We start from the raw sequence: 25,657 nt of genomic DNA on the forward strand, positions 1-25,657 counted from the left end.
CCACATTGATTATAAACCCGACAATTACTTTACATATTGCACTTATAAATCATTTTAAGACATTATCATTATAAGTTGAATCGAAAGTCATTTCAATCACTTTACATATTGCACTTATAAATCATTTTAAGACATTATAAGTTGAATCGAAAGTCATTTTGGTACAAAAAAATTGATGCACTATGTTAGACGAACACGACTCTCCACAATGGTATGATATTGTCCACTTTAAGCATAAGCTCTCATCGCTTTGCTTTGGGCTTCCCCAAAAAGCCTCATACTAATAGAGTTAGCATTCTTCACTTATAAACCCATGATAATTCCCTAAATTAGCCGATATGAGACTTCCATCATCCAACACACTACACTACGACAATAGCCAAATGGAAGGTTGTCGTTCTTCTATGACTTCCATATCCACTTCTCGACTCCACAACGTATCAATTTTAGCCTTTGAAGGTAACAATCTAGAAGATTATTTTCATCTCTAAGTTTCAAACATTATCCAATTCAAGTCTCAAATCTCATCAAGATCATGTCTTCCAAAGCACAAATAAAAAACAACAAATAAATAAATAATAAGCTCGAACGACCTTTTGCGCCTGAAATGAGTAGCTAGTCTATCAAAGAAGATTATAGGCAAGCTTCCGGCTCTCAGAGTTTCAATCCACCCGGACAAGACTACGGAATCCTCAGCTCGCATCAGTTTACCAAATGCAAATCAAATCTTTTGGTACACCTTCCAAAAATTCATATGTGTTAAGCGGATTATACGCGTCATTTTCTAGTTATTTATTTACCATAAAAACAAAATACAAACAAAATACAAGATAGAAAGTTTTGTGAACAACTTCTTAGAAATAACAAGTGTGAATCATTACCAAAAAGCTAAGCAAAACCCTTTTGTGTGTTCCCATTTGGTTTGTTTTGTTGTTTGGAAATGGGAATTGGACTAAAAACTTGGGTTTTCTTGGGCTATAAGAGAAGTGTTTGATTTTGAGCTACAAACAAAGGAATCTAAAGCGAAATTATAGATATAGATAATCAACTTCTTCAGCTTAATCCTCCCAAGTTGCTCGCCATTGCTTGTCATACAAGCTTGTCTCATCAATCAACTTCTTCAAAGTCTCAATATCTTCATTCTCTCTGATCAAAACAACTCCCACCACAGCCACAAACAACAGAGTTTTGCAGAAGAAATTGCCCATTTGACCCACTAACCCTACCCCACTCAAGCTATCAACAAAGTAAGCCATGAAGAACCCCACCATCGCTGCACGCCCTGCGCCCAAAACCCATCACATCATGATACCATATTCATATTCAAATCGCTATCAACAAAGAACAACTTATAATATTAAACGTGTGTTTATACCATTGAGTGTCTCAGCTTCAGGGAGATGGTAGCGCTTAATCCAAGCCCACCATGGAATTATGGATGTCCCAAACACCACGGGATCCTCATTACTTGATGATTCTCGATTTTTTTCCACCCATTTTCTCCTCCTAGCCTCTGATCGAAAAACTCAATTCCAAAATCAAGAAATTACACCGCAATTTGAACCTAATTTCAGTTATTCAATTGAAATCAAAATCAACAGAGAATCTAGGTTCTTAAGGAAGAGTTGCTTAATTTCTCATTTTCTCAGATCCAAAGAAGATTAAGATTACCGGAATCAATAACAGAATCCCAGTCGATACTTCCGTGTTTCCGGAACTGATTCAGATCCCAAGTTCCATTAATCCACTTAGCGTCTTCAAATTTGGTAACGACCTCCACTTCTTCAGCAGTCGCCATCGCGCCATTGGTTCCGGCGAGGCTCTCCTGCTCTTCCGTTACGGACTTAGCCGGCTCCGGTTCCGCAGCGGCTCTGATGGTGAAAAGAGAGGAAGAAGAAGGGCTTCTTCTGGTTCTGAGAGAAGAAAAAGGTATGGAGGAGAAGGAATTTCTGTAGCATAATGAAGAAGAGAGAGTGGAAAGATGGAAAGGAGGAGAAAACAAAGCCATGGAAGAAGACATTGTGATGGAGAAGAGAGTACAGTGCGCCTCTCCTCAACCTTGGAGTTGTTATGGAAGACGAAACTCTGCACTTGTCACTCCCTTTATATATTACTTTTCACTTGTCACTCTCCTAATATTTTAATTTTTTTTTTAAATTGTAATAGAAATAAATTAATTATTTTAAGGTTAAAAAGTAATTTTATGATTAATAACTCTTTAATATATATTTAAAAATAAAATAAAATTAACCGACCCAGTCTATTTGACGCAAAACTAAGTTGTAGTCATGTTCGCTGCCTCGACATATTCACCTCTCTCCTGATATCATTCCAGACTGAAAGAAAGAGGGCAGAGCTGCGACCCGACCTCTGAGTCCGTTGAGCCTGAAGTTGTAATTTAACCTATAAATTATTCTATCGTGGGAAGAAAAACCCTTATTGAGTTGTAGTCTTGTTGTTCATTGTGATATCGTTTCCCCACTGAAAGAAAGAAGATAGAGCCCGTCTGTTGAGCTTGAAGTTGTAATTTAACCTATAAATTATCATCTCGTGGAGAGAAAAACCAAAATTGAGTTTTAGTCTTATTGCTCCGTGACATTGTTCTACATAGAAAGAAAGAGTGTCGAGCCATCACCCGACCTATAAGTCCGTTGAACTTGAACTGACTAACCGAAGATACTTTCGGATCAACCGTTATTTTCTTAGAGACATGTTTAACATGTTTTTTAATTTTAAACATTATCTAATAAACCAAACTTTTAATTTTGGGTTTATTTTGTAATTAATTATAAATTTAGAATTCCCTAATATTAATTATAAACTTTTAAACTCGAGAGATGATTTGGGCTGGGCCTATAATAATGGATTTAGAATGAAATGATTTGGGCTCGGCCCAACACCTTGGTTACCTTCAAAAGCCCACAAATCTTCCTTCTTCCAGTTAACTTCTATCCTTGGCTTCTTCTGTCATTCTCATTATCGCTCGGCTTTTCAAGGTTTTCCAGTCATGGAGGTCGCCACCACTGCCTCCACCTTCTCGCTTTCCAAGCGAATATCGCCATTAACTGCTTCTTCCCATCATCGAAAATCTACCCGAACCATGTCCTTTTCGCCCTCCTCTCTCAGAACCAAGCCACTTTCTACTAATTTTCTCGTCCCATTCGTCGGTGGGAGTGTTTCCGGGGACTTTTCAGGCGTGAAGCTCCGGCCGTCCTCTCTTAATCCGGATTCTTTCCGTGGATCCAAGGGCAAGCGGGGCGTTGTTACTATGGTAAGTGTCTGAACATTACTGTTCTTCCGGTGCCATTGGTTGTTTTTTTTAATAACTTTGGTTCACAATTGTAGTTTATGAGTCCTCTTCTGGCGAAAATTGCGCATATTGGGTTGAACTTTTGTTGCTTGTTTGTTATTTATTACCTTGGTTCACTAAATTGTAGTTTACGAGTCCTCTTTTGGAGGATTTGTGCGATGCTTTGTGAAAAGTAGGGCAGAGATTGAAGATGTTTTACTTAGATGGGTGTGCTTGAATACTAATAAACGAAGCTCTCAATTTCAAATAGGTGGGGAGATTATATTGGAGTCTAGAAGATAGATTCAACTGGGAAAACTTTTGCGACTTTAACTACCTATCAATGTATATGTTGGCTTGAAAGAACCGACTCTGTTCTAAATTTAAACGATGAACAATGATTCTTAACTGTTAATGGCCTCCCCTAAACTCTAAAATGTTCTGTTGGGATCCATTCTCCATTCCTGCTTGTTTCTTGTGCCTTATCTACGTAATTTCTTTGAATAGGTTATTCCATTTTCAAGGGGAAGTGCATGGGAGCAACCTCCTCCAGATTTGGCATCATATTTATACAAGAATCGAATTGTTTACTTGGGCATGTCTCTTGTCCCTTCCGTCACGGAGTTGATACTTGCTGAATTTCTTTACCTTCAGTATGAGGATGAAGAAAAGCCTATCTATCTCTACATTAACTCCACAGGAACAACAAAGGTTAACCATGCTTTAAAATTTTATGCAGATTAGCTTTGTTTGGATATCTCATTTTCTCTAGCTTGAAATTTATGTCTTTTTTTTTTTTTCTTTTTTCTTTTTTCTTTTTTCATTTTTAATGGTCGTGATGAAGCAACTGGCACAGGCTTTTGTTGAGTTAATTACTTGCGCTAATCGTTTATAGTGATGAGACAACATGAGGAGTAGGGAAAGTTGTATTCAATTTCCAGTTGCTGTTCTAATAGGAAAGCAGTGCTTCAGTTTTTTTTTTTCTTGACAAAAAACAACACGCACAATGATGTGCTTCGATCTTTCATCCTCCCTTTCCTGTTTTCTACGGTCTTGTAAAAAATGCAGCTTACCTTTTTTAAAGAAAATGTTTGTCATCTTTAACTTGCGTGCAGAAAAATGATTATTAACCTTGTGTCCTTTTCCATGTGATAGTAGATCATAATGAAATGCTTGTATTTTTCAGGGTGGTGAGAAATTGGGCTATGAGACTGAAGCATTTGCAGTCTATGATGTTATGAGGTTGTGATGTGAATCTTTTTATATAATTGGTCTGGTTTACGGATATTTAGAATCTCATTATTGCGCATTCAAGACTTTTCGAGGACCTAATGGAATATGTTTAATGTCCATCACTATTTTCCACTGCAGGTATATTAAGCCTCCTATATTCACATTATGCGTTGGTAATGCTTGGGGTGAAGCATCACTTCTTTTGTCAGCTGGTGCTAAGGGAAACCGTTCTGCATTGCCCTCATCAACAATAATGATGAAGCAGGTATTCTATATCAGAAACTTATGTCTTTGTTTTGTTTTCTCCCCTTATCTTCTATTCATTTCCTACCTTCACAAAGGTGTTTTTATCTTGCTTAGACTCGTTTCACTGCATTTAAGCTGATGTTTTTATATATTTCTGTGCAGTTCTAATCCTTTTCCCCCTCTTTCAATCTGCAGCCAATTGCAAGGTTTCAGGGTCAAGCAACAGACGTTGAGCTTGCTAGAAAAGAAATACGAAATGTGAAGGTAGAGCTGGTAAGATCATGGCTCAAACTTGTATACTGGATTTCCTTCTCTTCATTGTCATACTCTATTTTTGTCGTCGTGAAATGAGCAGTATGGATGTGCATTTGTTATTGTAGAATCGGGTTCTCAATTGGCCGTTATTATTATTATTATTATTTGGTTAAGAAACCAAAATCATGTACAAAATAAGGACAAAGGTTATAGAAAGGGGAAGGACTTGGAGGCATCTTCCGAGCTCAAATTAGGATTTACAGGAAGTCTACCTATTTAGATTACAAAGAAGGGCTAGTGACAAAAATGCCTATCAAAAGAGGCATGAAGAAGTGGCTAAAAAGTTAGTTCTAGGCACTGGCAACAACATAAAGGAAGGGGTCCATGTAGCTGTTGCGCCTGCCCCCTTCTTAGTCAATGGGGCAGTAAGTTCGGCTTCCACTAGAAAATAAAGAATCCACTTCAGATAAACCACTCCGCTAGGCAACGTGTGGAATAGCCGAGAGCGAACCTTTTTGCATATATAATCCAAGTCGAGAGTGGAATTACGCCCCCTTCTTAGTCTATGGGGCAGCAGGTTCGGCATCCACTAGAAAAGAGAGAATCCACTTCAGATAACCACGTCTCAGGTAGGCAGCATGTGGAATAGCAGAGAGCGGACCTTTTTGGATATATAATCCAAGTTGAGAGTGGAGTTACAGAAACAGTCGTCCAATGAAAAACAACTTCTATTTGTGTTATAGGGTTGTTTCTGGAAAGTTGAAAAGTTACATTGTTCCCTCTAAACAAGTGTAGGTAAATGAACTTACAGTTCTTTACATTTTAACATTGATATTGAAGGTTAAGCTTTATGCGAAGCATATCGGAAAGTCGCCTGAGGAGATCGAAGCTGATATTAGGCGGCCAAAATATTTTAGTCCCAGCGAAGCAGTTGAATATGGTATCATAGATAAGGTACCTGAACTGCACAGTGCTTACTAATTCATCATATGTTATTGAGATTCGTTTTAAATTGCATATCATTGACTTTCACCAGGTGATATACAATGAAAGAAGCACCGAAGACCGGGGGGTTGTATCTGACCTGAAAAAAGCACAATTGATTTAGAAAAATGGATTCCTCATTACAAGGAATACCAAGGTAATAAAGTTCAATTACAAATCATAGAGAGAGATATTCCAGAAATTGCCTTGATTCATGATTATGCATTGCTTATTATGCTTGCCATGAACACCGAGGGTATTAACTCTTGTTTAAGCACTTAGAAAGACGTTCCAAACCGCGTCTTTATGAGCTAAGCTATACCAGTTAAAGGACATCAACCACCCTTCCCTGTTCTTGTTTTCTGTTGTGAAATTGTAAAAATCTTCATCTGGGAGTTTCAAAGTAATCTGATAGTTTGTTCCTACTGTCTCAGATTGAAGTTTGGACAAATAGTTGGATCTGAGAAGTGAACTGAAATCTGGAATCCTGAATTTGTTGCGCTGAGGAAGTTTCTGAATTATAGTACTTCTGTAGAACAATGCTACAAAAAGGAAAACTGATGAGCATATATTGATGTTGCTCAATCTTCAACCAAGAAATTCTTACCTTTTATTTGCTCATCTGTTGAATCTTAAAGATTTGGTAATGTGCAGTGCAAATTCTTCCATCTTTCTCGTATGGAGGAAAAATGCTTTCGAAGCTTCATTTGCATTGACTGAATTTAATTGATGTGCGAATAAGAATTAGTAAAATAAATGTCTGTCATTGCTGCAGGATGAAGTTTCATGAAGTGGAACGCAGTATTTATGGTTTTTTTTTTTATTTATTTTTTATTTTTTATAATTATTGTATTCCACTTTAAAATTGAATAGGATTAAAATTCAATGGAATATCGTTTATTTTCAAAGTGAATTATAGCATTAAAATTTATCTTTAAATGAACAAGGTTCTAAATATCAAGATGGAAGGAAAATTGAGTTCATATCTGTAATCAATAAATTCATACATATATATATATATATACACACACATATATATATATACACACATATATATATATACACACACACATATATATATATATATACACACACACACATATATATATATATAGACACACACACATATATATATAGACACACACACAGATATATATACACACACACACATATATATACACACACACACATATATATATACACACACACATATATATATATATAGACACACACATATATATACATATATATACACACAGAGATACATATATAAACATACACATAGATACATATATATGCATACACATAGATACATATATATACATACACATAGATACATATATATACATACATACATACAGATACATGTATATATATATATACATATATGTATATATATGAATACGTAAACATTAATTAAAATTTTAATATCAATTGTACTATATTGACGAGGGATCGGTATATGTATAATTTTTTTTTGAATTTATTAGAATATTTTATATATTTTTTAATACAAATTATACTAAAAATAAGAAATTTTCATTAAAAATGATTTGAAATGATTATTTTTATCTCACCTCAATTCCGATAAAATAAATGGAGAATTCTGTAGAGATGGAAAACTCATCTATGTGCATGAAATTTATCGGTTTTGAACCATTTTTAGGACTTTCGACTTTGCAATATTTTTATTATGTATGTACGCATATTCAACTTCAATAGAAATTTACTTCCCGCTAGCATTTCAGAAATTCTTTTTTTCTTTTTTGGAGTGTTATTTTATTTATATACTTTAGAACTATCATCCCAAACTCTTTCTTTGTTTGGAGACTCTTTTCAAGGAGTTTTTTTTTATTATTTTCTTTTTTTTTTTTTTAATTTGGATGGGTTATTTTTTTAATGCATTTAGAGCATCACGACAGTACAAAATAATTTAATTGTTTTTTTGAAAATTAGAGTTTGGCAACTTGAATATTCTCAATTTTTAGCTTTAAAATGGCGTCGGTAAGTATTTGGTAACGAATCTAAGTCGGTCTAGAATTCTAGAAATTCAGGTCGCTATACAAAGTATCTTTTAATACTAGTACATTCAATCTATTTACATGATGTGACATATATTGTTATTAGTACGTGCTTAGTGTATCACGATCTAATTATCATGTATCTTCCTAAAGTTAGTAGTTTAGAATTTTAATTGACTTCCCTTGAAAAACATGTTCGAGGACTAAATCATATAATAAATAATAATATTTAAAAAAAAACAAAAATAACAAAAGAAAAGAATTTTTTTCATTTTTGCCTAAATGTATCCCTACTTAGAATAATGAAATAAATGTACAAAAATACTAAATCGAAATTTGAAGAAAAAGAAAATAGTCTTGAAACAAATAAAATATAGTCGCCCACCGTGGGGCTCGAACCCACGACCACAAGGTTAAGAGCCTTGCGCTCTACCAACTGAGCTAGACGGGCTAATTGATAACTTATAAAATTAAAACCTATATATAAATAAAAACAAATAAATTGAAATATATGACATTTTTAACATTTTAAATAAATTTTGATAAGTAAAATGGTGCTGTTAAGAAAAATATTTTCATTTAAAATTTTATCATAAAATAAAATAAAGTAAAAATGTCTTATACTAACCTATGCGCTACGAATTTAAATGTATAGTAACTTATACTAACCTATAGTTTACGGAATTAAATGCAAACTACTTATGCATGTGTCGTGGTCTCCTAAGTTGCGATGTCACCGTCAACCGTAAATGAGAGCCTTGCCTTTACCTGGAAAATAAGAATAACACGTAGCTTGAGTATTTTAAGAAATACTTAGTAAGTGACCTCACTATTGGGTTAGATGCAAGCACATACAATCATGAGTAAGACTTATCATTTCAGTCTATATTCCCTGGATGTATATTTACTATTCTAGACACGGCTCGTACGTGCGAATATGAATCCACCAGTCGATTCACACACCTCCTGGGCCCCTTTCTTGGTTGGGATAGCATTCTCTAGAGTTGTTGTCAGACGCCCGGTAGGAATAGTGATTGTCGCAGCATTATGATAAATATAATGATCGTTATTATGCCTCGTAACGCACGTGTTCGTACTGTCATAAAAAGAAGGTATTACTAGATGCATGAATACACAATGATGCATGAGGTCCCAACATTTTTATTCGTTATCATGCAAAATACCCCTTCTGTTTTCTTTTATATCATATCATTTTTATCATAACCTTGCATACATATATCGGGGCTGTGCATCATACCGAAATGTCATATCACATATCATTCATAACATACATCTCATCATGTCAAACATGTGTCATGTCATAAACATATCGTGTCTTCCAACATATCATATCATAAATCATGTCACAATATGCATAGTATCGTCAATCATATTATATCATAACATATATCATATTATCCACATATCATATCACGAACATGTCATCAAGCGCATCATATCATTCACAAATCATATACTAAACCTATCATTTCATAACTTTTCACATATAACAAGCATATGAAACGTGAAAATCTACGGGGCACGTGTCATCATACATGATACAATTTCTAATCGAACCGATAGTAAAGTCACTTACTTGGTTGACCTTGACCGATGCTCTCCCTAAAATAATTGCTTGAGCTCGTCCTTCAAATTTTATTCCAAGTGTTGCTGAAATGTTTCCGTTAGGAAATTTGCTCAATTCTCTTAATAACCCTAATTTCCTAATCAAATTTAACTTGAATGGAGAACTTTAGCATTCTAATGACCTTAATCACATTCAATAAGGTTGAAATCAATTTTGAGTCAAGAAGCTGCGTCAAGCTAAGTCAAGTCGACTGAGCCTAAGAAGTCGTTGGTTGCAAGTGCGACATGTAGCATAGGGAGGCATTGGCGCATGCGAGTTTACAACTTGCATGTTTTCCCTTTCCACTTTAAAATGACTTCACTATGAATTTGGTAATGAACTCGAATCGAAGTTGCTTGAAGCATAGATCGCGTCTGGAGTTGACTCGATGGGTGATAGAAAGACGATAAAAAAAATTGCAGAACAAAACAAGAAATATTTAAAATATAATATACATTTACATTTAAATTATATCAAAATAGAGTTCATACGTAAGTATTATTAAAAAAAAAAAAAAAAAAAAAAAAAAAAAAAAAAAAAACATAGACAAAAACATTAAAACAAAAAGGAAGTTGGAGGTTACGGTGAGACTTGTCTACGACACTTGTTACATAGCCTACTCTCGTCCTTAACTAACTTCTTGTACCTAAAAAACATAAGAAGAACAAAGACTCAACAATAGCCTACTTGTAGCCTCTAAGATATGTTAAGGTACCATGTTTATTCTTTGTCTTGTTTTTGTCCTTGTCCTTAGTTCTTATTCTCGAGACTCTTGGTTCTTGTTTCAATTTGATACCTAAAAAACTTCCTGTCTTGAAAAATTTAGACTTGGGTATTTTATGAGGCAGTCTCTTGGTTGCTTAAAAATAAAAAGCTTACATAGAGCTCATCTTAATTTAGGGAATGTCCGGGTTACTTAAAAAATTAGTGCTAACCTAAAGTTTATAGTGAAATAGTAATTTGAATGCTTAAAGCACTTTGAATCGAGTTAGGATAGTCTCTTGGTTGCTTAAAAACGAAGGACTATCCTAAAACTTAACATAAAATGACATCAAGCTTAAAATCAATGCTAACGTTTGAGCTCTTCTTAAGTAAGGTAGCCTTCTGGTTACTTAAAACTATGGGTTAACCCTAAGTAAACTTATAACACACTCAATCACGGTTCTAAATACTAAATTCGAACCTGAAAAAAAAAATAATAAATAAATAAAACAATAATCCAAACTGGAAAAATAGAGAACAAATAAAATAAACTCGCCCACCGTGGGGCTCGAACCCACGACCACAAGGTTAAGAGCCTTGCGCTCTACCAACTGAGCTAGACGGGCTTGTTGAAAAAATTTAACATAAGTTTTAAAAGACTTATTAAAGTAATATTAAAAATGTCATAAAAATTGAATGACTTGATCCGGAGGGACAAAATAGCAAGAATAAGTATAAAATATTCAATAAACACCTAGACAAAATTGGCTCTAGTTCATTTTTAGTCATTTTAGTCTCTTAAGGTCCATATACCCTACACATTCCTATTCGAAGGATGTAAGTTACCCATTTAGTTGTATGCGGGTTTCAGGGTGTACTTAAGCTCTCATTTCCTAGACTTCAAGGTCCAACTAGTCATCACGTCTCCTACACATAAATCTAGGTGTCCTCGTATGTCATAGAGTCTAGGAAAGTCTAGTACGCATGGAGGAATCATTTCTCACTATAAGTGACCTCACAATCTTCCTGTATCTCCATACGTGTCTATTATTGAGCGCTAGGTGGAAGCTCCCCAAATGACACCCAACAATCTCTCTATTTCCATGTCATTCTAGGTTAGAATAGAGCAAGACAGACTTGACTCTAAACACAATCGAAGTTCCCCCTTGTAGTATACTTTATGTGTCACGGGCACTAAGTGGGTGACTTCACAATCCTATATACTAAGTAGACCGTAGCATGTCGAGGTAAGTACACAATTAGGAGTTGCACCCTAATCATCCCTTTGTGGTAGTAGTCAACTTAAAACAATCATTTTAGACCCTAATCATAGCTTAAAGGACCAAGGAAAAGTAAAACATATGTTAAGGCTGGCTAATAGGTCATACGTATCCTCTAGGAACATAGCATCTAATCCATACATCAATCAACACATACATAAGTATTCACACCTCCTAACGTGCTTCTAGTGATATAAACGATATTAAATCATAAATCATGCATATATGCACATTATACACGCATATCGAGTAAGGTACGGTCAACCATAACATGAATCAATCAAAGTCACCTTTTACATTGCGGAAGTCCTAAAATGTACAATCGAGCTAAACCGTCATTAAATCATGAATTCTAGGCTTAACTATCTATTTCATGCTCAATTCATCCTTAAACCATGCTAATTATTCATATGTCTCTCTAGTTGATTCGACGAGTATTTCTTGCTAAAAATCTAAATGGTATCTTACTTGGTTGGCCGACTTCTCGAAATTAGTAGATCTACAATCCGAGATAAATTTCGAAAATCTTCATAAAGAAAAGAGAAATATATATGATCGATCAAATTTATGAAAAAAAAAAACTATGGACTACAAAAGATAATAAAATTTATTAAAATAGTTTATTTACTTCTTAATCAAAATTGTTTAGAAAAATTTTAAATTTGAAAGAGAGCGATCAATACCACTTCCTTCGTTTTATGAGTTGTCGCAACCACGAGTGTGTTTAAAACTAACCGTCTAAACGGACATCGAAATGCTTCGTGATATAACTTTGTGGCAATTACGTATCTGTGTGCATGAAATTGTACAATCGCCTTGTGGTAACTAGTTATGTATGTGCATTTCAATTGACTAATTTTACCGTAGAAAAATTTTAAATTTGTTATATAGAGATATATAGGTTTATATCTTTGAAACCAAGTCTATCATTTTCTTGTTTATTTGATATCATTAAGTTCGAGTAATAAACTGACATTTAAACTGGAAAATATTGGATTATGAATTGTTGAAAAAAATAAAAAGAAAAATGAAATTGAACATGTCATGATATTTGGTTCGTTATCAATGTAAATCATAAAACCAGAAATGAAACCTACTTAGAATTTAATGATACAAGGAATTAATTATGAGATAATAAACATTTGTTGAATTTTAACAGTAAGCCCGTCTAGCTCAGTTGGTAGAGCGCAAGGCTCTTAACCTTGTGGTCGTGGGTTCGAACCCCACGGTGGGCGATTTTGTTTTTAATTTATTTATTTATTTATTTTATTTATTTATTTTATTTATTTTATTTATTTTATTTATTTATTTATTTATTTATTTATTTTATTTATTTATTTATTTATTTTATTTATTTATTTATTTATTTATTTATTTATTTATTTATTTATTTATTTATTTATTTATTTATTTATTTATTTATTTATTTATTTATTTATTTATTTATTTATTTATTTATTTATTTATTTATTTATTTATTTATTTATTTATTTATTTATTTATTTATTTATTTATTTATTTATTTATTTATTTATTTATTTATTTATTTATTTATTTATTTATTTATTTATTTATTTATTTATTTATTTATTTATTTATTTATTTATTTATTTATTTATTTATTTATTTATTTATTTATTTATTTTAAAAGAATATTAGTAGTTTAATTTGGTTATCAATAGCACTTCTTTATTTTTATTTTTAAAAAGAAAATTAGTAGATACTACTTTAATTTGGTTATTAATAGTACTTTTTTATTGTTATATCTTATTCTTTGTAAATGAATCTTTTTTGTTGAAATTTCTCAATTTTTTTTTTCATTAAATTTTGTTATGAGATAGTTAAGTTGACGAGGATCGCTACGAAAAAGTTTCAAATGCCCTAATTTAGGAAATAATCATGGGTTTACAAACAAAAAATACATTGGTATGAGGCCTTTTGTGTAAGCCCAAAACAAAGCCATAGGAGTGTCATTCCTTAAATTAGCATGTCGAAGGCGTAGCTAGAAGTAACTAAACTGTCGAACAAATGGTGTACTTTGTTAGCTCTCTCACGCTTTAATATCATTGCTTGCCTCTCTCATCTCTCATACATACTATCGAGAGTATAATATTGATGCACATATGCCTAAATATATTTTTTTTAAAAGTAACTTTATAACACATTAGCTAACATTTATACTCTAAATTTAAGTTGTAAACTCAATATCATATAATAAATGTTTATCCTACGCTACTTTTATCGTTTACTAAGAGTAATGTATAATTGTAAAAAATATATATATATATTATTATTATTAAATTGAATCTTTTAAAATAATGAGGATAAATTAAAAAAAAATACATAACATTAATAACTAAAACATATGTTTAACATTTCAAGGTAATTCTTTAAAAATAATAAGGGTACTAACAAAAAAAAAAAAAAAAGAAAAGAAAAATCGCCCACCGTGGGGCTCGAACCCACGACCACAAGGTTAAGAGCCTTGCGCTCTACCAACTGAGCTAGACGGGCTTATTGATAAAATTTAAGAAACAATATATATAATGGATACAAAAAAAGCTTCATTTATTGTTATTTAGTCACAAAATTTGAGTGGGTGATATTTTAGAGTTATGATATTTTATTAATGTTTTAAAGACTTAAAGGTTATATTTACATAATGACTAATTACGGTAAGTATACGTATTGACTAATTATAGTTATAAAATAAGAAATTGTATTGCATGTTTAGCCAAGTGATAAGTTTGTTTACAATGGTACGTGGTTTAAGTTGCATGTTTAATTAATTAAAATTAATTAATTGATTGATATTTTGATTATAACAAACTTACTCTTAATTATTAACCATTTTCAGTATTTTAAACTGTCCAAGTATAAGGTTGGGAATAACGATTTTAACCACTTTTCAATCACTTAAATCAGAGCTAAATCAAAGAAATTACAGTCGAGACAATATACCGACATGATGACGTGGCAGCTAAATCAAAATGATGTACAAATCAAAGGATCACACTTATAATTTTGGAAGAGTAACCAGAGTTTTTTTTATTATTATATTTTTAAATAAAATTGTTTATACATAATATAAATCACATTAGTTTTTATTATTACTATATTATATTTTGAAATTGGAGTGGTTACTCACGTCATTTTTATTATTACCATTTTATTATATTTATAATAAATTTTAATTTATAAATTTGAATTTTATTACTATTATTACCATTTTATTATATTTATAATAAATTTTAATTTATAAATTTGAATTTTATTACTATCATATTATTATATTTATAATAAATTTTGAATTTGTCACGGTTCCTCACATCTGTTTTATTATTTTTATATTATATTATTATATTAAAAAATAATAATAATAATAAATTTGAAAATTTTGTTATTATTTACCTTTAATCTCCACCTTTCGTTTCACAAACTGTCAATATTAATTCTTACTTTTTGGCACGTTTCATGTCTATTTAAACCCATCAACTTTCCCATATTTCAAACACACAACTTCTATAATTTTTCAATCCTTATTGTTCACAGCCTCCATAGTTGGTTACTCTCTAACCCTCCAATTTTATTTCTCTTTTATGAGAGATTTTTATTGTAGTGAGAGGAAATAGTTGTGACTGCTCCCAATTGTAAATCTACTCTTTTATAGAGTTGTGGTGTGTTACTACCAAATTCAAATACTTGTATCGGTTTGATCTTACGCCGAGGAAATGATTGAGTTTGCTCTTAAACTTGTAAAAAGAGCAATGTAGCGGTTGGACTCTGATCAGTGAAAAGAGTCGAGAAAGTTCTTTATTCAAATTCTCAAGAGGCGCTTGAGGAGTGGAGTAGGTTGAGTTTGACCGAACCACTCTAAAACTACCGTGTCATATTTTCTTACTCTTTCCTATTTAATTTCAAAATTATTAAGGTAATTTATTGTATGTACTAGTTGATTATTGTTTTGACTTGAACTATTTTGTTTTAGTAATTATGATCTTCTACTTATTTGTAAAACGTTTCATAATTAGAAAAATTAATCACGTTTAAATACTTTTATCATCGTTAAAACCCTATTCACCCTTCTAGGGTTGCCATACCAATCCAACATTGTGAAGTTATTTGAATCTCAAACAATTGTTATTGCCTCCGATATTCAATAATTTAAATATTATTTTTCATTATAGTGATTTCTTTTCAGACCACTGCTTCGTTAATAAATAATTTGTTTATGACCTATAAAACTAAGTTTCTCTCGAGCCAAGGAGAGAGTGGGGCCTATTGTTCAACTTGAAATCAACGCTTAAAAGTGAAAGAATGAAGAATGTCACATGTTTTATTGTACTTATGTATTGTTTAAAGGGTACCACATGCAAAACTTAGTTGACTAAAGTTAAACAAACAAAATAAAATCGCCCACCGTGGGGCTCGAACCCACGACCACAAGGTTAAGAGCCTTGCGCTCTACCAACTGAGCTAGACGGGCATTTTGCTAAATTTCAACAAATTAATATTAAAGTTATTACACAAACTTGTTCCTTCTATTATTAAACCCTAAGTAGGCATTTAATTTCTTCTACCATGATTTGCTTAGTCTAAAGAGAGGTTGAAATGCTTTGTTACTAGAAGCTCATTGATATAATCCTTACAAGCAATTCCATCATTCATCAGATGTTTTGTAGTTACAATTGGTTTAAAAGTCTATTTTACTGTTATAATTACATTTTACACAACTGATTCTCTAATGAACAATTTTTTTTAATGATCCAATTATAAAACTAAGTTCCTCTAGAGCTAGTAAGAGAATAAGGTCCCATGGTTCGAATCTCGAAATCATCACTTACCATATATGGGAAAGAGTGAATCTCATCTCATGAAGTTATGTTTCCAGCTCTATATTTAGGTCAAGTCATCAAAATGGTAGGCATATTGATTGATACAAAAGTCATTCTCACCCATGTAAATCAAATAACAATTACTTGCAAGTAAGAATTCATAACTTACTGAACACTAAGATCGAGTCGCATATAATCATCTTGCGAAATATTTATCTTAATTAATAAATTTATAAAGAGGGATTAAAAAATTTGTAATACTCACGGTATAAGATATCCTCAACCCACATGCTTTCACATGAATAATTTGTTGTGATACTTAAGAATAATTGAAAATGATATTTCGAAACATTATGAAATCTTTTTGCATGTATGAAACTTAGGATAATTTTCCATTTGTGTGTATGAAAATTATATTGGTACGTAAAACTCCATACACGTGTTCATAGGAATTATAGTAATTAAATATCGGTGTACATGAAAAATATATTATATTATATGTCTGTGTACATGAGAACTGTATCACCTCTTTGTAATATGACTGTGATAATTATTTATTTGTGTGCATGCACTTGTATTACTGTTTTGTGATTGTGGCAACTAATATTTATGAGTATGAGTATGAGTATGAGTATGAGAATTGACCAGTTTTAAATGACTTTTTGGGTTCATGCATATCTAACTTTAAGAGAGAGTTTGATATGAATCAAGAGAGCTTAATCATACAATATGAACTTGAAGATTGTTGTGAAAAATGTCGTTCAAATTACCATGAGATAAAGTGAAGTTCTATTTAAGTTAAACTCAGGTTGCAATCAATTTCACATTAACAAGAATCAAGTATCATTTATGCAATAAGAACTTCCAAGTGCGGCTTCATTTATTCTTAGATAGTTACAAATTCATGATGGATGATTAAAATTTTATAGTGATTCCTTATTAGAGTTACTTGATGAATATTGAATTGAGTTTTTGATACCAAGAATGTCACATGTTTTTATTTATTTACTTTGAACTCTCTAATATCATTTATTTTATTTAGTTTGCAAACTTAAGACACTATTTATAGAGCTTTTTTGTTTTCATTAAACTTGTATAAATAAAAACGATTTGAAAATAAACAAAATAAGATCGCCCACCGTGGGGCTCGAACCCACGACCACAAGGTTAAGAGCCTTGCGCTCTACCAACTGAGCTAGACGGGCATTTTGATAAAGATCAACAAATAATATTATATATAAATAAAATTTTCTCTTTTACTTTTAGCTTTTAAACAAATTGTAATTCAATATTTTCATGATATTAAATTTAGAAAAAAAAAAAAAAATGATAAATCCATTTTAAAAACTTAAGCTTATAGATAAGAATACATACACTTTACTTATCGAAAAAAATGGTGCAACTTACGCTAAAAAGAAATGTAAAACTTTACGGCCCGTGTACGTAAATCTAAACCTTATAACTTCTTCGAAGGGAGCCATCTATTACAGTCATATTACATTCAACAATAGCATTTACAAAAGAACGAGAAAAAAAAAAAAAAAAAAAAAAAAACTACCCAAATCGCCCTTTATAGATGCAAGTTTATAAGGGTGATTCGAGGGTAAAGACGAGAAATCAACCATAACCCATATCGAGACGGTTCTCATTTCCAGCTTCATCAAGCAAGAAAAGAAATACACTTTTTTAAGTTATAAAACTTTAGTATTCAACGATGCATAAGTCGTAGATTTATCGAACTACTACTATTGCTTGCTTGTTCACCACCAAAACTCAGGAGTTCCGCTTGTGGGAACGAGCTGTTCGACCTCACATCGAGCAAGAGATCCTGGTCAAAACTATCCTCATCAAAATGTAGAGATTCCAATGTGAAGGAACTTCCATCAGATGGCAAAGCAAATAAACTTCTTGGACTAAAGCAAAAACTGTCGTCAACGAGTTCCTTGCTTTCTACGCTAGTCTTTGTCGTCACCCTTCTCGGACTCGTCATTGTAATCCTCGTTTCTGAAGATGAAGATGTAGCTTAGTTACGCTAACGATTCTCGAGAGATGTAGAAAAGATGCAAGACTCTATTCCGCTATAAGAAGCACGTGCGTATACTAAATGCAAGATATTCACCAACCTGAAAACTTTTTGTTTTGACCATCAAGCAATCTCTTGTCATCCACAAAGCTAGTAGAACATTTCTGCAGCCCATAAAAAACGTTGTCAATCACAAGATCACCATGATTCCCCGTAAGATAAGATCGTACCTTAAGTCGATCGTATTGTTCCACCCATTTTGATTTAGACAAATCCCACAACACGAGTCGACTCAACATCTTGCAGTCTTCTCGTTTCGCACCCGGAAAGGAGAAATCGAAGACTCCTTCAGTGAGAAGCTGCTTAAATGAATTCAAATTCTCCTTGAATTGGGGGCTTTCAAACATGCTATTCAAGCTGCATTAAAGAATATATTGGGTATAACCACGATATGAGTGCTCACATGGATATAATATTTCCTGATCAACAAGGAGGAGGATCCTAAAAGTATGTATAAAGATTAACCTGTCTGGAAGCTCTTCAGTATCAACAGAAGGTAAATACTTCATTAATTCTCGTTGATCTTCACTCGTCAATTGCTTCGTAAACTCTCTGAAGTTTAGAATGATCTATACCAAACATGGAGCGGAATTATGACAATGGAGATGCTCCATATTTCAACAAATACATGTACCAAAATATATATATCTGCGTGTGCGTGTGCGTGTGAGTGTGAGTGAGTGTGAGTGAGTGTGAGTGAGTGTGAGTGAGTGTGAGTGAGTGTGAGTGAGTGTGAGTGAGTGTGCGTGAGTGTGAGTGAGTGTGAGTGAGTGTGCGTGTGCGTGTGCGTGTGCGTGTGCGTGTGCGTGTGCGTGTGCGTGTGTGTGAGTGTGAGTGTGCGTGTGCGTGTGCGTGTGAGTGTGAGTGAGGGTGAGTGAGTGTGAGTGCGTGTGCAGTGCAGTGTGAGTGTGAGTGTGAGTGTGAGTGTGAGTGTGAGTGTCTGTGTGCGTGTGCGTGTGCGTGTGCGTGTGCGTGTGCGTGTGCGTGTGCGTGTGCGTGTGAGGGTGCGGGTGCGGGTGCGGGTGCGGGTGCGGGTGCGGGTGCGAAAGTGAGTTTTAATTGAGAAAGTTGAAAGAATGTACAAGGGCATACAAAAAACAAGTCGAACAAAAGGGAGTCCCACAAGCAACCTCTCCAATCCAACAAAACCAAACCGATATCATAACTACAAAATGGTCGAGTCACCGACACCCACAAGGAGGGCATCGAACATGACCACCTTCCGAAACTACATCACATAGCCTCTCCGCCCCTCTAAAAATATGCATGTACCAAATATTAAGGTTCGTTATCCATGCATATATTTCATAATAATCAACGGATTCTTCAATGATCATTTCGACCATAATTCAGAACAACTTTCCAAATTCACATTAAAAAGATATATATTAGGCCACTTGTCTTTCGATCAAACGTCGAGCTAAAACCATAAGAAAGCAACTTACAGTTAGATCGATATTACAGAGAGGCGAATTATGATTCCCAAGCGCTTGCACTTTCTCCGACTGAGGCCTGTCCCTGATATTACAAACACGAAAAATATTAGTTCTTGTGCTCATAGCTACATACTCGAAAATATTTGAATTCAGTTTGGTCCTAAGCTTACTTTTTGATTTGCTCCTGCAAGAACGCCTGTCCGTTAGAGTGCTTTCTCCCGATTCCAAGAGTAGAAGGAACGATGGACGACTCTGAATAAGCCTCATTTACAGAGAAATGTTTATGATCAACTGAAATTGAGCTTGCTTCCGACTCCTCTTCTCGAGCAATGAAACTTGGATGCCTCATGAGAATGCTTCCATGACCTATCTCTACAGAGACCATTGGAGTTTCACTCTCGAAAAGCAAATCCTCCTCAGAAGATCCAGAGAAATACGACTGCTGTTCACGTAAAATGGTGTATAGATCTTTAGTGAGTTTCTCGACTGCAGTAGACTTCGGACGATCAACACAGGTCCTCTTTCTCGAAGGCACCATCGACTCCCAAGCTGTCAACTGTGAGGGACCTGGCGAAAAAATAGAAATAGACTACAACTGAGATATCCCATACATACGACAATGCTAGGTTAGTTCGTCGACGAAGTAGTTGTATTCACAAGAAAGGCAAGCATAAGGTCCAAAAAGCTGACATACAAACACTGCTCATATATACGTCCAATTGGGGCGAGAATTTAAACTTCCAACTTCAAAAAACGAACTCGATACCTAAATCATTAAGCTATGCTCATGATCGTAAGATTACTAGACTTATTCATGATCATCGAATACACAAGTAGGCCGTTTGATCTTTCGTGCAGTTCTATTCTAACTTCAGCAAACCCACAAACTAGTTGTGCATGAACAAATTTTTAATTCTCATATATCAATTGTATGGCGGACCAACCTGTCAGATCACTTCCATCGGCGCCACCGAATTGTGCACAGCTCTCGGAATTCGATATGGCTGATCCAGAACTTGATCTATTACTTGTATCTTCATCCACTGCCTTGTGGAAGCTCTGAGCATGATCAGGGATAACCCCAACCACAACTCCATGATCTTGATAGTGCTTTCTTTTAAGCAGTTTCACTTCTTTGTTCTTATACACGGACGAGTTCTTCAACCTAGAGAGTCTTTTATCATCGTACTCATCAGGATCTGCCCGAGCATGAAGAGGAGTATAGTTTGCAAGACTTCCCTTCGTCCTCCATCGAGATCCACATGCGTTGCACAATACTGGCTTATCGGGAGGCCCATTGCGCCAGAGTGGTGTGCCTGTTTCAATTTTGTTCTTTTAGGATCTATTGTTAAAGAAATAACTCATGCAGCAAAGGCAACATCGATACAAACTAAACTCGAGGAGACAGTTACCGATACTCAATCACTAATAAGTTCTATGTCAGCTAGAACGGCCTACGGGCAGCTCTCAAACAATGGAAATGGCTTGTGGCCATTACAATGACATAATTCAAACCCCTCTCAAATAAATCACAGCTCAATTGAGTTACCGAAACTAAACTTGGAAGGCTTGGTTATAGAAATGAAGGACGAAGAACCCGAAAGTTCATAACTCTAATGAAGATGACGCAACACTCGACTGAAACTCTAAGTGGAATAGACAGAATCAGAACTAGTCATTCACGTCCCTTCACGAAACTTGTTTGTTTCCAAGTCAATGACCTCGTGTACATATTTCGATAGTCAATAATAACATGATCAAAGAAGCATCTCTACCAATCAGTCCTTATTGTCTTCTTCATGCCATTTCACTCTCTAACCTCGAAAAGTCAAGCAGGCCTGATAAAAACCAGCAACTATAAAATCGGAACAAGCTCTTGCAGCAACTTGATTAAGGAAGATATCAATCAATGTGTTCAAACATTCACAAGAACAGCCATAGATATCAATCAATGCTGCAATCCAGGAGGGTGGGTGTGCATATTGAACAACTTGAGAGCCTACCAGTGATACAAAGGCATAGAAGTCCATTCATGTTTTCAAGTGAATACTTAAAATTGAAGTTTATTTAATCATGAATCAAGAGGGATAGCTTAAAAGTAATTCAGAACCAAACATACCAGCATTACAAGGAGATACAATGTGGGCTTCACTAAAACATAGTTTTCTTTGATGTAACTCAGACATTAATTCAAACATAACATAACGCTAAACTTCATCTTTGGGTTCATTGGGGATTGAAATTGACTCAATATGATCTTCGAATTACTAAGAACTTGCAGCTAAGACAGAGTTTAGAACGAGCAAATGAGTATCAAGGGAAGGGAAGGGCAGGAGAAAAGACATCCATTATAAACTCTTTGGAGAGGGGAAAATCATCAAATCTCACTGGGTTTCTAAGATTGGAGCTGTTTTCGATATCAAAATAAAAAACAATTCTAATGAATTTCATAACTGATTCAAGGAGTTTCTTATGTTCTTATTCAAGATTAAGATCATTTCATAACCAAATTACATATAAACATCACGTAAAAACAATTTTCAAAACGACTAATGAACAAACAATATAATTAGAATCAAGTTTCAAACCCTTGTTTACAAAGAGAGCAGGGCAAAAAGGAAAACCAAAACTGGAGGAACAAGAACTCACTTGTAACTCCACAGTGATAGCAAGGCCCTTGCTTGCCCATCTCCTTCTCTTCCTTTTACAAATTTCTCCACAAGATAAAGCAAATTACAAAAGAAAAATTGGGTAAAAAACAAAAATATTCACAAAAATTACACAAAAATGGAAAAAAAAAATGATTGGTTTGTTCTTCAAGCTTTGATATGAACGCAAGGCTACAGGGCACAAAACCCTTTTCTGCAAACAACCCAGAAAAGGGAATTTGCAGAAACAAGCAATAGCTCAAAGACCCAGAAGAGTTTTGCCTTAAAAAAGTATGAAAAACCCCAACAAAGATGAATGAAAACAGGAGAAGAAGAAGAAGAAGAGCAAAATCAAAGCAGAAAAAGCCCAAAATCAATCAAAGTTATTAATTGGGAATCTGTACAATCCAGTGGAAGAGAAAGGAGCAGTGCAAGAATCTCACAAATGGGTGTAGAAAAAGAAGAAAAAAAACAAAAACAAAAAAAAGAAAGGCAAAGGGAAGGTGAAATGGTGGGAGAGGTGTGGGTGTTTCTGTGTGACTCTTCCTTGTTGTATTGTATATCAAGTAAATGTTCAACTTTCCTTTCCTTTATTTAATTTTGGTGGGTAATTGAAAATATCTTTTATTATTATTATTATTATTATTATTATTATTATTATTATTTTAATTTTCACCAAAATTTATTTTACAAACAATATATAAACTCAATTTAAAAAATAAAAAAAAAATAAAATTTTTTTTAAGCTTATAATGGCAAGTGAGGTGTAGAAGAATATAATAATTATTAAAAATTAATATTATTATTGTGTTGTACTTGTTGACTATGAATTTCTCTACCTCACGTCTTTTCTTTATTTTCCAACCACACCACACAAATTTCCGTTTAATAAATAAATAAATAAATATATATATATATATATATATATATATATATATATATATATATATTTTAATAATTGAGAATTAAAAATAGAGGAAATTAAATAAATTGTAACTAATTGGGATATCCCATAAGATTTGGATGCTAATTGATATCACGTATTTTATTTTATGAGATTTAGGTTTTTCCTAACTTTCGATTTTGTTTTTAATAGATTTTTTTAATTATTTTTTTTAGTATAAAATTACGGTGGGAGAGATCGAACGATTACATTTTAAGATGGTAAATTGTTGTTTTATCAACTGAAATATGCTTGATTCATAGTGATATGTTGGTTGAATTGATAAAGGGTTATTAGTTGGGTAGGCTAATGGCGTGGGTTTAAGCTCGAATTGGAAACTCGAGTTCTCTAAGCTCTAAATACGTCTCACTGGTATATTTCGGTCTTAAAGTTTATATGTTAATTAGTTTTGTTTTTTTTTTTTTAGAGGTTAGTAGAGTCGAGAAATAAATTTTGATGAGTTGAATATGTTATGATTTTGAAACTTGATGAATTAGGTAAAAAGTGAGCCAGAGTTAATGATTTATTGTAACGATTCTACTTTTCTTCTTAAATATAAAACGGGTGCTACATGTATGTCTGATGTTTCATGCTAATTCAAACAAAAATTCGTTTAAAATCTTAGAGACTAAGAAAACATTTCGATCGTTTACTAAATTCAGTGAACCAGAATAAGCATAATAAAAGCATGTCGTAAATAAGTATTCAATCACTCTTTAACGTGGAATTTAAGATTGGAATACTAATAGACTATTCTATCAATAAAAGTATGACTAAATGCGAATAAACTTCCTAAAGATCTTCGGACACCGTGTATCAGACTCTTGCTTTTATTTCAAAACATGTTGATGAAAGGATGAGTATTTCAAAATACTCGGTACGTGACTCTACCATTGAGGTCGAAAAATTCAGTCACATACAACATGTATAATGACTATTGAGACATAAATTTGCGACTTTTCTTTGAGCTCTACTTTCTTTTCTAGGTAGGGTTGGATGCATACTACTTCTCTACACATTGTCCACGTATATGCACATGAGCCCACTAGGCGGACTTGTTAGTGTACCCATTGGCCTAACTATGGACAAGTGTACCTCGTACGGTCGAAAATGAGAGGAAGACAAAGGAGCCTATATAATAACGTGGGTATATGTGATGATATTTACATAACTTAAAGAAGTATATGATCATATGAGCATATAACATGCATGAGGTCTCGCCTATAAAATTATGGTTCAACGAGATAATGCACATATTACTTTCATACATAACATAATTAATTCCTTGATTCTGACAATATATTCTACATCATGGTTTCTTGTAAGGTATAAACAAGGTCATAACGTCATATCCATATACTCAAAGGTGGACATTTGCGCTAACATGCTTCGGTTGCGAGGCTTCATGGGTTCATCTGCTAAGCCTTGTTGTTGGATTTTCGTGTGGATGTGGGTTGAACGACCAGTGGTTGGGTTTGACTTGGAATTGGATTATGAGATGGCATGGAGTTCGTGCGTCTAGTTTGTTAGGTTGACCTTAACCCGACGTAACTAGTGGATCTCTTCTTCTTTGCCCGATTTTCTATGATTTTTACATACATACTTTGGCAAGCATTTTTTCATGGTGTTGCAAGCATTTTCAATGGTTGTCTACAACTGTAATGTAACGCTCGAACTCAATTAGCACGAATTTTCCAACTTTTTCTTTTAAATTTCAACTTGGAGGATTGTATTGAGGGTCTAAATTTTTATTTTTCGTTTTTCTTTAAATTCGTAGATTTTCTTGAGTATTAGATTATGAAAATTATTCAAGATGTGTTAGAAGGTTATTTTGAACAAGTTTCGTGAAGGAGATCATAAGAGCAATTCACGAGAAGTTAGAGTTATGATCGAGGTGTAAGAATGTAAGTTTATAGGTTTTGAAAGAGGGATTGGGCGCACATGAGAGAACAAGTGTCGCAACGAAGTTAATCGAGATGAGTATGCTACACACGAAAAGGGCCACATGTCAAACAAAGGAAAATTGTTGCATTCTCCAAACGCTAAGATTCAAAACTTGGACGATGGAAGTGCAA

The 25,657-nt window shown here is 33.5% G+C and overlaps 3 protein-coding genes and 6 non-coding genes across 12 annotated transcripts; 2 read left to right on the plus strand and 7 right to left on the minus strand.

Annotated features, from left to right (window-relative positions):
- Window positions 1-838: 838 nt before the first annotated feature.
- Window positions 839-2,038, minus strand: LOC111800480 (light-harvesting complex-like protein 3 isotype 2, chloroplastic). 2 transcript variants are annotated; one of them, XM_023684193.2, is made up of 3 exons: window positions 1,672-2,038; window positions 1,376-1,525; window positions 839-1,282 (listed from the first exon to the last, which is right to left on the minus strand). In XM_023684193.2, exons 1-3 carry the CDS (start codon window positions 2,018-2,020, stop codon window positions 1,059-1,061), a joined length of 723 nt encoding a protein of 240 aa, XP_023539961.2. In that variant the 5' UTR covers window positions 2,021-2,038; the 3' UTR covers window positions 839-1,058. The 2 variants fall into 2 exon arrangements, with proteins under 2 accessions (XP_023539961.2, XP_023539962.2); XM_023684194.2 differs by having other exon boundaries at window positions 1,376-1,513; window positions 1,672-2,037.
- A 917-nt stretch (window positions 2,039-2,955) lies between these two features.
- On the plus strand, window positions 2,956-6,675 carry CLPR4 (CLP protease R subunit 4). Its single transcript, XM_023685002.2, has 8 exons — window positions 2,956-3,271; window positions 3,797-4,000; window positions 4,476-4,531; window positions 4,661-4,787; window positions 4,964-5,041; window positions 5,864-5,977; window positions 6,060-6,164; window positions 6,442-6,675. The coding sequence occupies exons 1-7, from the start codon at window positions 3,008-3,010 to the stop codon at window positions 6,129-6,131; spliced, it is 915 nt and encodes a 304-aa protein (XP_023540770.2). The 5' UTR covers window positions 2,956-3,007; the 3' UTR covers window positions 6,132-6,164; window positions 6,442-6,675.
- A 1,731-nt stretch (window positions 6,676-8,406) lies between these two features.
- On the minus strand, window positions 8,407-8,479 carry TRNAK-CUU (transfer RNA lysine (anticodon CUU)). Its single transcript has one exon. It is a non-coding gene; the product is annotated as a tRNA-Lys (tRNA).
- Window positions 8,480-10,910: 2,431 nt separating this feature from the next.
- On the minus strand, window positions 10,911-10,983 carry TRNAK-CUU (transfer RNA lysine (anticodon CUU)). The gene has a single exon. It is a non-coding gene; the product is annotated as a tRNA-Lys (tRNA).
- Window positions 10,984-12,799: 1,816 nt separating this feature from the next.
- On the plus strand, window positions 12,800-12,872 carry TRNAK-CUU (transfer RNA lysine (anticodon CUU)). The gene has a single exon. It is a non-coding gene; the product is annotated as a tRNA-Lys (tRNA).
- Window positions 12,873-14,078: 1,206 nt separating this feature from the next.
- TRNAK-CUU (transfer RNA lysine (anticodon CUU)) lies at window positions 14,079-14,151 on the minus strand. The gene has a single exon. It is a non-coding gene; the product is annotated as a tRNA-Lys (tRNA).
- A 1,899-nt stretch (window positions 14,152-16,050) lies between these two features.
- On the minus strand, window positions 16,051-16,123 carry TRNAK-CUU (transfer RNA lysine (anticodon CUU)). The gene has a single exon. It is a non-coding gene; the product is annotated as a tRNA-Lys (tRNA).
- A 1,481-nt stretch (window positions 16,124-17,604) lies between these two features.
- Window positions 17,605-17,677, minus strand: TRNAK-CUU (transfer RNA lysine (anticodon CUU)). The gene has a single exon. It is a non-coding gene; the product is annotated as a tRNA-Lys (tRNA).
- Window positions 17,678-17,912: 235 nt separating this feature from the next.
- Window positions 17,913-23,202, minus strand: LOC111800375 (GATA transcription factor 26). Of its 3 annotated transcripts, XM_023684034.2 has the most exons (8): window positions 22,111-22,617; window positions 20,936-21,307; window positions 20,162-20,558; window positions 20,001-20,073; window positions 19,021-19,124; window positions 18,726-18,912; window positions 18,596-18,659; window positions 17,913-18,476 (listed from the first exon to the last, which is right to left on the minus strand). In XM_023684034.2, the coding sequence occupies exons 1-8, from the start codon at window positions 22,187-22,189 to the stop codon at window positions 18,181-18,183; spliced, it is 1,572 nt and encodes a 523-aa protein (XP_023539802.2). In that variant the 5' UTR covers window positions 22,190-22,617; the 3' UTR covers window positions 17,913-18,180. The 3 variants fall into 3 exon arrangements, with proteins under 3 accessions (XP_023539802.2, XP_086982629.1, XP_023539800.2); XM_087126503.1 differs by lacking the exon at window positions 22,111-22,617 and adding an exon at window positions 22,641-23,202 and having other exon boundaries at window positions 18,596-18,912; XM_023684032.2 differs by having other exon boundaries at window positions 18,596-18,912; window positions 22,111-22,621.
- Window positions 23,203-25,657: the final 2,455 nt, after the last annotated feature.

This window comes from Cucurbita pepo, chromosome 8 (genome assembly GCF_057944985.1).
Source record: "Cucurbita pepo subsp. pepo isolate OVF chromosome 8, ASM5794498v1, whole genome shotgun sequence".
NCBI lineage: Eukaryota > Viridiplantae > Streptophyta > Magnoliopsida > Cucurbitales > Cucurbitaceae > Cucurbita > Cucurbita pepo.